Source organism: Centroberyx affinis, unplaced genomic scaffold (assembly GCF_046629955.1).
Source record: "Centroberyx affinis isolate AG114_WGS23_722 - 3 ecotype Tasmania unplaced genomic scaffold, CSIRO-AGI_Caff_v1 ptg001667l_1, whole genome shotgun sequence".
Classification (NCBI taxonomy): Eukaryota; Metazoa; Chordata; class Actinopteri; order Beryciformes; family Berycidae; genus Centroberyx; species Centroberyx affinis.
The window spans coordinates 170,050-183,637 of NW_027280092.1; the positions used below are offsets into that span (position 1 = coordinate 170,050).

The window sequence follows — 13,588 nt, forward strand, 5'->3', positions numbered from 1 at the left end:
GATGGGCAGTGCTCAACGGTGCTATCTTCGATCGGTCGTTACGTGATGCCTGCTTTTTGGTTTCCCGCGAAACAGACGCATTTTCCTCGCGCCCGAGCCACCGGGACAAGTGCACAACCTCGAGAGCAACAGCTACCCGGTGAGTCTACTGTAAACAATTAAACTGTCTACTTCACTGTTGACTTTTAACAACATTAGAATATACTGTCGGCTACAAGATAACATTGACGCTGTAATGATTTTATGTAGCATTGCTCATGTTTTAGCCTTCTGTCTGCAGATGTGCAGCCTTGTTACCTCACCTAACTTAGCTTAGTTAGCCAGGATACGATGCGTTATCTGCATCCCAAACTCCTTTAAAAAAAATCTGAATTTGATGTGGTCTTACATTTTTTGCAAACGCACACACCTCTTTGAACATGGCTTAAAACGTTGTGCGAATCGGTAGGAGCAACTCTTCAAGTCGGCGTGCACTGTATAGTCTAAGCAGCGCTTATTTCAACACAATGGTAACTTTTAGATCCCACAGTTAATCCACCTTAATACAGCGTGGTGGGCTATAGCAGTGTGACCAACTCTAAAAGTTGAGATATTGTTAAAATAAGTGCTGGTTGGTGGACTGGGTGTATGCCGATTTGAAGAGTGGATTCTATTGATTCCTAAAAAGATCCCAAATCCTGTTGTAGGAGGTCAGTACTACATTTACATTATAAGCAAGGCACACAAGTTATAGAGTTTTTCAATTGAGTTTGGCGATAAAAGAGAACTGAGCGCGTCACGGCTGCTGCAGAGTGGAGGACTGACTCACATTTCTTTGTTTTCCAGAGTTTGGTGATTTGACGCTTCAAGGTTGAGCTCCAGTCTGCCGCAATGGGAATACACGGACTTGCCAAACTGATTGCTGACCAGGCGCCTGGGGCCATAAAAGAGCAAGACATCAAGAGCTACTTTGGTAGCTAACAGTTCCCACTCTTAGATATCGCTGATTCGGCCTACATATGAGATTACATTACATTTTAATGATCCCTGTCGGGTAAACTGGGCAATTGCTGCTTCAGATAGTAGGAGGATACACACAAAAAAGAGAATATAAATATAGCCAACAAGCTATTATGAAAGTCACCTTTTTTTTGGTGGCATTTTTATGCTTTATTCGACAGAGTTAGTGAGAGAGAGACAGGAAGGTATGGGAGAGAGAGGGAAGGACATGCAGCAAATGACCGTGGGCCGGCTTCGAGCCCGGGTCGCTTTGGGAAGGACTGAGCCTTATGGTACGCGCTGTACTCGGTGAGACACCGGGGCGCCCAATGAAAGTCAGCTCTAAGAGTGACAAACCTGTCAGTGTGTAGTTATAGTCTAATCAGTGAGCACTGCAGTTCTTTCAGCCTGGGACCCAAATCCAATTTGTTCTTATCCTAGAGTCCAAGCTCACTGAAACCTTCTAGTATTTGTGTCATATGGAGGGATCAGAGCTGTCTTTGCTTTGTCTTGACTAAATAATTCAAAGACAGCTCCTTATTATGTCTGCCACAAGATCCAGTTTGAACTCACCAAGAGAGCCCAGCTGTTTCAGCTGTAAAATCACTCACTCATGCAGTGAGTTCCATGAAGACTACATGAAGCCTCTTTTGCCTTATTCAGTTCTCACCTCAACGACAGAATACACTAACAAATCCAAGTTAAAGGAACACAACTATTAATTTTATCACTCAGTTAACCCAATACACAGAATCTTATTTACCTTTCCGTTGTGCTGTAGTGAATGTTAATTAGTTGCTTTGAAGTTGGCTGACTTTACTGTTTTGTATGTGCCACTTGCAGGGAGGAAGATTGCTATTGATGCCTCTATGTGCATCTACCAGTTCCTGATCGCGGTGCGACAGGACGGCAACGTGCTGCAGAATGAGGATGGAGAGACGACAAGGTAAAATCCCCACGCTAAGACAAGCATTTCTTATTTACACTGGGAAACAAGAGTGGGAGACGGGTAGGAGAGACACAGGAGAGAAAGCTCTGATCCTAGACCAGTGGGAGCGTATATGTGTTACCAGAGGCAGAGGATGAGCTCTGAATACAGACTGAAATGTTTCAGTTCCCAAGTGAGTTTCTCGGTCTGCTCTCGCTCTCTTCCTCAGCCACCTGATGGGAATGTTCTACCGGACGATCCGCATGCTGGAGCACGGCATCAAACCTGTGTACGTGTTTGACGGCAAGCCACCACAGCTCAAGTCTGGGGAGGTTAGTGTGTGAACTTCTGCTTTACTCTTCACTTTCCCCAAAACTTTGCTGCTCTTTTGCTTTTCAGTGTTGAAGTGGTAATCCACAAGATCCTGTTTTTCTTTTTTTGTTTTTGTTTTTTTGGTGATATTTTTGGTGCTATGCGCTCATTGCTGTGGTGTTTCTGCACTGCATCACCTGTCAATCAAACAGTGTGTCCAGTACTGTGACGTCTTTTTTCTTTTTTCTTCTTTTTTCTTATGTTGATGAAGTTTGAGTTTCTGTAGGTGCCGCTCTTTTATTTCTCTGTCTAGCCATGGTGGCTATCACTGCTTATCCTAACTACCCAGTCCTTCTTCTATGTATTCCAAACAAACCTGCTGCTGCTGTCTGAAATGTGTGCCGTAGGAAGAGGAAGAGGAAGGTTTTGAACAGCAAATGTAAAAGCTTTCATGAACTGGTTATAGACAGAATCAAAACAGACATTTATATTTATATGAAAATGTCACAGATTATTATTTTAACTACTAACTACTCTCACACTATTAACTAATTATATTTTGTTATTTGTTGTAACCCTTGTCCTCTGCCTCTCATTTTCCTCTCTTACTCTCTTGTTATCCCCCCCCCCCCAGCTGGAGAAGAGAGGGGAGAGGAGGGCAGAAGCTGAGAAGCTGCTTGCTCAAGCCCAGGAAGCAGGTACAATCTTCTGTCACACATTTCTATGAAAAACTAGCTGTGCCCTAGAGCAAAAATAAATAAATACATTGTAAGGTTAATGAACACTTTTTTACTTGTCATGTATTGAAATGTTTGTCATAACCCAGGGGAACAAGAGAACATTGACAAATTCACCAAGCGTCTGGTAAAAGTGACCAAGCAGCACAACGAGGAGTGCAAGAAGCTGCTGACCCTGATGGGCGTTCCCTACATCGAGGTTAGATCGAGTCTCACGCTACCACAGCTCTCTGACTGGGTTTGAGCATGTGTCTCCTTAGTACTGAAGATGATGCTGGTAACAGATTTTGAAGAATTCTGCCCTGGGGTGATTGCCTTTTACAGTGTCCCTACGGCCATCATGGATAACCTGGAAACATTTTGGAATAATCTTTTCAGTTTCTTGTTTATTGTCAAACTTGCCTTCAGATTGTCTGCTCTACTGTATGAATGCAAACTGAAGTGAAGTTGATTTTGATTTGATTTGCTCCCCTGGCCATAATTTTAGTCATCTACAAATATGTTTGTGCTTGTATTGTTTTTTATGTACTTTTTATCAGTAGCCGAGTTGAGGCCAAAAACAATTCTCCATTAATTTTTATTCTAATCTACACTATTCTATTCTGCTACCATTGTCTCCTTTGTAAGAGAAAACCGTAATGTCAACAGGACACCTGGGTAAATAAATAATTTATTTTCTGTGTTTTATTGCAGGCTCCGTGTGAGGCCGAGGCCAGCTGTGCCGCTCTTGTTAAAGCAGGGAAGGTCTTTGCCACGGCAACAGAAGATATGGACGGGCTGACCTTTGGGACAAATGTCCTGCTCAGACATCTCACCGCCAGTGAAGCAAAGTACTGCTGCTCCTCCATGCTACATCATGTTTTCCCTTGTGTGGCAGACATGTTTGGGGGGGATCTTGGAGTTGGTTTGACATCCTTCCCATTTTCGTTCTAGTGCAGGGTGTCACAGTGAAACTACCTTATTGGGATACATGATAATGACAAAACTGCAAACATTCCCGTTATACTTAATTGTGTTTTGGGGAAAATGGGGCCAAATTATAACTTATATATTCACATTTTTCCTCATAGTGATGACAATGTTGTCGTGGTGACCCATCACTGTTGAGTAAATGCAGGGGGTTGCACATTGCACTAGATGCTACTAACACTACTGCCACAAAACCATCCAACAGAGTAGTATGGTTTCCTACATTTTTCCCAGTCTCCTTAAAGTAATACTAAATCTTGTATGGATAACTTTGGTGATGTGTGGCAATCTGTTTCAGCAGGAGCCAAGAACTCAATATTTATTAAGTAAATGTTTTCTTACTTTCAAATCATTTGAGTTCAGGATAATTACCTAATCAAGGCCTAGAGTAGAATACAGTATGCTCCATGTCACATGTCACAAATTCGTAGTTTTCAGTAATGTCAGTAGTCCTTCTATGTTCTCTTTTCCAGTGAATAACGGGGTAAGGAGTTGTATCATTTAATAGAATATGATTTCAATCTCCCTCTCTGTTCCAGGAAACTTCCGATACAAGAGTTCCACTTCAGCCGCATCCTGCAGGACATTGGTCTGACCAACGAACAGGTATGGTTCTCCCTGACCTTGAGAAACATGTAAAAAAAAAAAAGCCAAATAGGTCTTATCATTCTGCTTCTAAAGCTTCAATTTCTTCATTTAAAGTACTTTCATAATGCCAGACAAGATCCCATCTATGTTGTGACCAGTATACAGTATAAAAATAACCAAGCCACTTATATGATTGAGGGTTTGTGTACCTCCCTCCTCCCCCTTTGGACAATACACACTTTTGCCTCTCATTATTCATTTCACTCTTGGCATTGATCGATGGACTTTATTACGCCCCATGGAGATATTTTGTTGTGGGAAGCTGCTTTCAGCAACAGAGACAATCTATAACAAATGACACAACTTGTCCTAGTCATAACTATCATCCTTTCAGTTGTCACTTGATTCATCAGCCCGTTTTTCATAAATATAACCATCACTCTTGCTTTTCCCACAGCACTGTGGGTATCAAGAGCCAAATTCAGGTCAGTCAGGGTTGAGTCTCTTCACTCCTCTGCCTGTGAGCTATCAAACCTCATCACAGTTTGAAGCTTTTGAGAAAAACAATCTACTAATCATGCCTGTTTATTAAGCGGTATCTAATTAATAAAGGAAAGGTAAAGTTCTACTATTGTCAGAATTCAATTGTAACTGTGAATCTTCACTGCTTGGCTGCAAATTTTCACACAACTCCGACAATCCTCCTAGTATTCAGGAAGTACTATAGGTTATGGGCATTCATGCGCTGTGGGACTGTATCTGCTCTTTTTTGTCCTTGCGTTAACTCCTCTTCCTCTTCCTCTCCCATCCCAGTTCATAGACCTGTGTATTCTGCTGGGCTGCGACTACTGCGGCACCATCAAGGGGATCGGCCCCAAGAGAGCCATCGATCTGATCAGACAGCACGGCTCCATCGAGGAGATCCTGGAAAACATCGACACCAATGTAAGTTTACACCCGAGGGGAACAAGGCGCCAACACTGTCAGCAGTATGGGGTTCATTCCCCCTGGGGCCGCCCACGCTAAATGTGTAAGCACTCACAGGACTGTGAGGTGCTTTGGATAAAAGTGTCCACCAAACGGCAGAATTTATGTTCAGGGTTCCCACTGGTCATGGGATACCTGGAATATCAGGGAATTTAGAGAGGTGCATTCCAGTCAGGGAAAGTCAGGGGATTTGATAAAATCTCTCTGCAATATCAGGGAATTTTACAAATGGGTCAATTCACAGGAATTTACCAGAATGTGTTTCACAACCTGTTTCTCACGTTGATTGCATTATATGGTGGTTTTCAGTGGATTTTCTCCATAGCAGCCTAACTGTAGAGGAAACCAGTTTTTTTTTTCTCAAGAATATTTTTATTGAATTTTACACAAGTAAACAAAATATACACAGGAAGTTTGTTAAGTGCACAACAGATATGTCAAGTTTAAAGAGCACATCAGAAATGTCGACTTTGCAGAAAACATCCATGATAGAGGAGGAAACCAGTTTTTTTACAACGTTTTCTGAGCTGTAAAACATTAACCCACCAGGAAGGAAGAACACGTTTAGATCTGTATGTTATCTGCCACTGCATTAATAAGTTTAACCTGAATATGATTTAGTGATTACCTGGATTGCTTGCTTGTTTGTTTTCTTACTTAGACACACACATTTTTTTTCCAATCTTTCATTTATTTGATCACTAATTCATATATTCAGTAAAGATTCCATTATCTTAATTGATCAACCCATTTATTGACTTACTGACTCCCCCCATGCAGAAGCACCCGGCTCCAGAGGACTGGCTGTTCAAGGAGGCCAGGGGTTTGTTCGTGACGCCGGAAGTGGTGGATTGTTCCACGGTGGACCTGAAGTGGAGCGAGCCAGACGAGGAAGCGCTGATACAGTTCATGTGCAGCGAGAAACAGTTCAGGTACTTTTTGTAAACGATCATCAGGCTGTCTTTAGCTGTATTTGCTGATTAAGAACCAGAAATAAAAGATAAAGCAGACAGTGAGAAAACAGAACACTGCTATAATTCATCTAATTCTTGGGCCACTTGTCATTGATTGATAAGTGATTGACAGGCCTTTTGACTTGAATTTGCTCTCAGCTAATCTTCTTTGTTCAGTTGAAATCACACTAATTGAAGTGCTGTTCATAATGTATGACACTGATTAGGTTACAGTTTAGGGCATTCAGCTGATGCTCTTATCCAGAGCCACTCGCACTGAGTGAACAGGCTGGGATCAGTGTCTTTCTGACAGACACTTTGACAGGACACATGGCTGCTGAAGGACATGACACTGGTTGGTGCAGGGATCAAACCAGACAGCCTCTCTAACCACTAGGCCACACTGTTAGCCAGGTAGAGGCAGACTTCACCGCTCTGGCAGCACTTGAGCACCAACACACTGGGAGGTTCAGTGTGGTCTCCAGAGCCACATCATGTTGGACTCTTTGCACATGGTGTATCCCCTTTGCTCATTGGTGACATCATTATATATATATATATATATATAACCTCTTGAGTTGGTATGCATTCAGCAGGCAGAGTTCAGCCACTCAGGAGTCAGTGGAAAGTTATGGTGTGAAACGGTCTAAATGCTGCTTCAGATACTTGTCTATACTGCTAAGAGAAAGTTCAGGGGGATGTACACCAGTGTGCATGTGACAATATTTAGCTTTTCATTTATTATTGTGTGTGTGTGTGTGTCTCTGCAGTGAGGACAGGATCCGTAACGGCTGTAAGAAGATCGTGAAGAGCCGGCAGGGCAGCACACAGGGACGACTGGACTCCTTCTTCACCGTCACCGGGTCGCTGTCCTCCAAACGCAAGGTGAACTACAGGAAAACTACAGTCGTGCAAGCATGCCGGCTCAAAAGAAGTATTTCCTTAATTAATTAGACTGGATGATTAATCGTTAATTGAATAAACTGATCTAAACCTCTGCCATATGATTATGTAGTCCTTGTTTTTTAATCCTTAAGAGTAAGCTGCTCCTGTAAGTGTTCAGCAGGCTGTCTGTAGGTTCATGCCAGTGTTATATTCTACGACTCTATTTCCCCCTAATCCAGTTTGTATGATGTCCTTGTCCAATCCCTGTTTTTGACTTCTCGGTCTTAGAGTAAGCTCCTATTGTACATGTTCAGTAGTCTTTAGTGTTGTGCTGAACGTTGGACTCATCTGCTGTATTTGTATGTTCTTATTTAGGAACCCGAGATTAAAGGATCAGCGAAGAAGAAGCAGAAGACCGGAGCCACACCAGGGAAATTTAAGAAGGGCAGATAGATTGCAAAGAGGAAGAGAGGCAGGAGGAAGTTGCAAAAAAAGAAGAGAATGTATGATTGGGTTAACTCAGTTTACCAACTGTCTATTGTACATGACCAAATCTGTCTCTGTTTGTTTGTTTGTTGAAATATCAGTACAAACTAGGAATGTTTTAATAACTGAAAAGTTGAACCAACACAAGGTTTTATGAAAACTGTTATGGAATAAAAGTAATGTAAGCTTTTTGTGAGATGAATTTTGTGTTTGACTGGCTCATTGTGTTTGACTGCTGATAGTTATTTGATAATCTGAAAAGCCACTGCATGCATAGCAATTTAGCCAATGTATTAGATACCAAAAGTAGTACATTTAACATAAAAGAGCATTCTCCAAATTAACATCACAAAGATTTCTTTAGTCATTTAATTCTGATTATTGTTTAAGACTTAAGACTATTTCCTTTTACTATCTACGTTCAACATAATCCTTTGATATTATTAGTGTGTCTCAACACCACAAACAATCTTTTCACATGACAAGATAACACTAGCATCAAATTCATGTACTTGGTCGTGAAGAAATCACTGAAACATTCTGTTTTCAGTCCCATGTTGAGTGTGTTACTGATGTCCTAGTGGAGCCAAGCTTCATGCTTTTTCCCTGGCCAGCATTTGGTTTTATCTGTGTAACACATACAGTACATGCCTGTACAAGTCCTGAACACTGATCAGTTGTTGCTCTCCAAGCAGCTGCTCATTCATTTATTGACTGTGCCAGACATGTAAAATCAGTGTGAGAATATTATGTGAAGGCACTAAGGTTTTTGTGCTTCGCCTGTCTGGTCAAACAATTATTCTGTCTTACTGAAATAATTACAGTGCCCACCTCCAGAGAGGCAGAAGCACTGAACCACAACAACACACATCTCAGTAAAAAAAATCCACATGAATGCAGGAAATATAGAAAGGTTACACTTGCCGCACCATTGCTCACCCTTGCTTGAGACATTTTTTTTTCACGTGGCAAATAAATGGATGACACTGACAAAGATGAGAAGTTTAAATAAATTGAATGAATGAATTTGCTAAAGATTTTGTTTCCCACCCTTATGATACTTTCTCTGTTGGAATAAAATCAGTATCAGCCCTAAAGATTTCAGTATAGCACAATGTTTGGCAGCCAGACACAAGTGCATTATTTCTATCAAAAATACATGGCCTTTATTAAAGAAGCCATTTTGTCTTGCTTTAGGCTGGTAGAGGAGTTCACCTCAAAGCCCAGCACCCCTAGACCAGAATGACTTCCTCTGTGCTAAACAGACTCTCAGTGACATCCACTGATGCCTTGATTTCCTGCCAAGCAATTAGGTAAGTAAACATCTGAACCCTCTATAATACACATTTGCTTTTGGCAGTCTGTATATTTTACTGAATTGAAGCCATGCTTAGTCCAGTGAGTCAGTAATCTGATGTAATTCCTACAACTGGAAAAATAAAATCTACACACCATGGCCACCACCCATCTCTTGTCGTCATTATATTGCATCTCACAGTATTTAATATTGTATTGAAGATATCACTCTAAATGTGATTTCTGATAACTTTGAAAATTAAAAATAAGATTTGAATAAAAATTAGGTTCAGGTGTCAAAGGGATGTAGTGGAGGGTAAACCCACCTAAAGTCAGTTTACACATCTTGTTATTGGCAGAATGGAGTTTACTTCCATTTTTTAGGTCAATATGAATCTTTATTAAAGTCATAGTAGTCTATACATCGTAGTAAGTAAGTAGTGTCAAACTGTTGTAAGTCATAGGAAGATACGGAAAACATGTTTGATCTATCTATCTATCTATCTATCTAGGTCTAACTAAACACAATCAATGGTGAACAAAGTTATGTAAGACAAACAGAGCAAAAAAAAAAAAAATACTATACTGTAATGCATTGAGGTAAACACTGAGAACCACTGCTTACTGTAACAGGGAACTTGTTCAGTCGGCTCTCACACTTCAGCAGCATCTTTTCAACTACATTTTGCTTCACTGGTAAGGCCGGACTTGTGTAGCTGAATTATTTGTGACTTAAACATAAACCTATTACTTTTTTTATACAATGTTTAATATCACATTTTCATTAATACAAGTGTATTTAATAAATAGATCTCAGGGAATCAAATTCATCTGTGGATTGTGACAGAGAACATGATGCTGGTATTTATTTTTCTGTCAGGTGAGTTGTCCATTTATTCAGATTTATTTGGAACACGTTATTATTTTTTGCCTATCATCTGTCAGCCTATAATTCATTCATGATTATGAACAAGAAATAAAGGACAGAGCAGAAAATAATCGATTTGATCTGCGACACTGTCCTTAACACATTGCATAACACACTGATAAATAATAGTTTGCAATCTTTTGTTCAATATGAGAGCGAGTGTATTGAAAAAAAATATTAGTGCTCGATTGCAGTGAATTTGATCTTCATTAAGTCTTTAGTCACTTGAAAGAAAAACATTGCTGTGCAAAGAATACACCAACAGAGCTTGGTGTTGCAGGTTCACTGACTGCTGCCATGAACTCCTCTCCTTCAAGCCCAACGCCAGAGGTGATAGTGGAGGCAATGCCGCTCTTGGAAGTGTGTAAGTTTAGTGCACCGCCATATTTTCCATAGATTATACAAACATATGCAACTTCAAAGCTAAGAGTTCAGAGTTTGATACTTAGTACATCTCAACAAAAATGTTGGAAATGGAAAATCTCTCAGTTCTGGCATTGGCCTCTTGAGTGAATTGTGCTATAATTTGACCTTAAACCTGACAATAACCCCAAATAATATATTATAATATTATACTTGGTAATGTCCAAGTCAAAATAACAATTATCAATGATAACTATTGTAACTTAGATATTACTGTGTAAAGTACTTTACACCAGCAATATGTGTGATTTTGACACTCAACGGCTTAAAGAGCTATTTCTTCACACTTTACTGTAGGCCTGTGTGTTTTTCACATGATGTGGTTGTGAAAATGCAGCACCGCAAGAAGTGCACAACTCTTCCCCTTTTCTAAAGTGTTTCATCTGTGCAGTGGACCTGACACAAACCTTGGTGTGTTAACTTTCCTGCTTTGTCGTCTTACCATAGATCGATATCGAAGGCCCAGAATTGAGATCTCAGGTGAGCTGAGGGAGGGCAAGCTTGTCAGCATCACTTGCTTAGTCTCCAGTTACTTTTACTCCATCCCTACACTGACGTGGAATCACCCATGGGATTCTGAGAAGAAAATAGAAAATGAATATAGAGGTGAATTCAGAAGCATTACAGCTACACTCCAGGCGAACATCATTCTCTCAGACAAACACGATGGATTAAACATCACCTGTTCTGCCGGCTATCCTGTGAATGAAGGAACAGACGCTGAGACAACAGTGGCGACTGAGATTCTCAGCGTTTCATGTAAGATCATACTTCCATTTTGGTTTGTGAAGATAACTGTGGGTAGCAGGAATTTGGACTTTGGCCCGGTGTTGGCAAACAACCTCCCTGCTGAAGTGTCCTTGAGCAAAACACTGAATCCCTACCAGCTCCAAGGGATGCTGACCTCAGACCTCTGACCTCTGACCTTTGGGGTCCAGAGAATTTCCCGATGAGGATCAATAAAGTATCCCATTATTATGAAAATCAGATTTTTTAGCAAATGTAAAACAGTAATCCCTCTTTCATTCTCTCTCAGAAACAAAGCGTCTACATTGAGATGTTATATTGTTAATATCGTCTCTTCACCTCTTTGAACTCCCTCAAAACTCTCTCCGTATGCCAAACCTTCCAGACTCTCCCAGGGACACTTCGGTGTTGGTCAGTCCCGCTGATCCAGTGTCAGTTGGCAGCTCTGTGAACCTGACTTGCTCCAGGAGAGCGAACCCTCCTAGCCATGAGACTGGCTGGTTCTCGCTCAGTGGCGGCAGACTGGAATTTATAGGAGTTCAGACGGGGGTTTACAGCTTTAATGTGACCGACAGCCACCGAGGAAGAGTCTTCTTTTGTTGGTCCCGAAACGATGTGGGCCATCAGATGTCACCAGGAGTTCAGTTGACATTTAAAGGTGACAGCAGAAAATGAAAGTCGTAACATGTTTCATTGTGCAAACAGAGCTGCAGGTGACTCTGTTATTGCATCACAGGTGATGAACTGGTTGGTGTCCAAGTTGTAGTGAAGACTCTGGAGATTGTAATGCTCATCAGCACCATGGTCATCTTCGAGTGGTGAGACAAACTTTTCTGTTATGCAGTAATTTGCAGTACAGTGGACATGTTTAAGGACAGACGAATAGGTCTCCTTTAAATCACAGCATATACAGCAGAAAAAATGTGCTAAAGAGGCTGAAAAAAACAAGACACTCCTTCAAGTCAGATTTTAAAATTATCCACCTAGGTTCTGCTTATGAATGTGTGAAAGCTCCTTCCATGTGCATCTCCTTTTCTTCCAGGTGGTTTAGATCAAGATATTCCACCAAACCAGGGAAGGTAAGATACTAGACAAGGAGAGGTACAGTACACCGTTCTCAAACAACTAAAATGTCTGCTCAAGTCAGAAAGGAAAAAGTGTATTTCTTATTCCTGTGGAAACGTAGACGAAGTGACATCACGTCCAGATATCTCCATAAAATGGGGCATGGTTGATCTACAGTCAAACGATGCTTTTGTGAAATTATTCAATTACATCCATGGCTTATATTTGACAAAGATGACCTCAAGATGCTCCTGGCAAAGGAATGATGTTTCAAAGTGAGGAGCTGTCTCACTGTCTCACTTCCTGTCTCACCCCCACTCTCTCTGTGTTGTTTCCTTTTCCCCCCAGGACACAGTGGAACCAGACTACATCAACAGGGTGATCGAGTAGGAAGCATGTGAACCTGTTGAGTCACATGAAGAAGAAGACAGCATGTTGACAACATATTAATATGTATATTCTTTTAAGAAAATGATGCTGCAGTGGACCAGTGTCCACAGGTCCTGACCAGCAGATATTAAGAGATATTATTTGGTGAATTTGATGAAAAACATGACTGCAAACTTGGGTCAATGATATTTTAATGTAACTTCTTCCTAATACTTAGACAGTGTTTTTTCCTGCCTGGAGTGCAAGAAGGGCAGAATACATTATATTCTACAGTGCTCTACTCTATTTGGTTTCACACAAAACTGAATACATCTTCTTTAATTTCATAATTTGGGCTGATTGATGACTTTGGTGTTGTTTTGTTATTTAATGTTTTTGTCTTTTTTTGAAGATAAGGAGGCCAGTTTCCACTCAGTTACTGTGGGCCTGGATTCTCTGCAGAAGATGGTTATTCATGTAATTCCTTTAGTAATTCCTTAGTGTTTTGTTATTTGTTTGCATGTGCGAATAAGCTAAACAAAAAAAGGAAGTTTAAAAAAAGATATTTTAGAGGACGACAAAGAACTAGAAGGAGTATAGAAAAAGAGTCCCAGCAAGTTCCAAGGTCCTTTTTCCACGCAGGAGAAAGTGTGGAGGAAAAACATTTTTATTGCTCATTCTGTCGTCTGTATTAACACACACAGAGGTTTACAACATCATCTTGTAGCTGTGTAACAGACTGATGATATAATGTGATACTCAGCACAGCTTTGGTTTTGTAAAATATACTTTGCAATGACTCCTAAACTGATTGCTTCAGTTATCGTTTAAACTGTTCATTATGCAAATAAAAGCATTTGGAGTGAAGAAAGCATTTAGCGTCTCTGCTTCATCAGGTTTAAGTTTCCATCCTTTCAAATATGTCATTATTTCAATA

The 13,588-nt window shown here is 40.6% G+C and overlaps 2 protein-coding genes across 2 annotated transcripts; both read left to right on the forward strand.

The window, feature by feature from the left end:
* Positions 1 to 94: 94 nt before the first annotated feature.
* fen1 (flap structure-specific endonuclease 1) lies at positions 95 to 8,015 on the forward strand. The gene is made up of 12 exons (XM_071528370.1): positions 95 to 139; positions 826 to 952; positions 1,822 to 1,924; positions 2,136 to 2,238; positions 2,853 to 2,916; positions 3,045 to 3,154; positions 3,649 to 3,785; positions 4,464 to 4,530; positions 5,326 to 5,457; positions 6,280 to 6,431; positions 7,223 to 7,337; positions 7,713 to 8,015. Exons 2-12 carry the CDS (start codon positions 871 to 873, stop codon positions 7,788 to 7,790), a joined length of 1,143 nt encoding a protein of 380 aa, XP_071384471.1. The 5' UTR covers positions 95 to 139; positions 826 to 870; the 3' UTR covers positions 7,791 to 8,015.
* A 1,738-nt stretch (positions 8,016 to 9,753) lies between these two features.
* Positions 9,754 to 13,483, forward strand: LOC139651438 (vascular cell adhesion protein 1). The gene is made up of 8 exons (XM_071528350.1): positions 9,754 to 9,815; positions 9,930 to 9,999; positions 10,328 to 10,411; positions 10,918 to 11,229; positions 11,603 to 11,875; positions 11,954 to 12,035; positions 12,260 to 12,296; positions 12,631 to 13,483. The coding sequence occupies exons 2-8, from the start codon at positions 9,972 to 9,974 to the stop codon at positions 12,670 to 12,672; spliced, it is 858 nt and encodes a 285-aa protein (XP_071384451.1). The 5' UTR covers positions 9,754 to 9,815; positions 9,930 to 9,971; the 3' UTR covers positions 12,673 to 13,483.
* Positions 13,484 to 13,588: the final 105 nt, after the last annotated feature.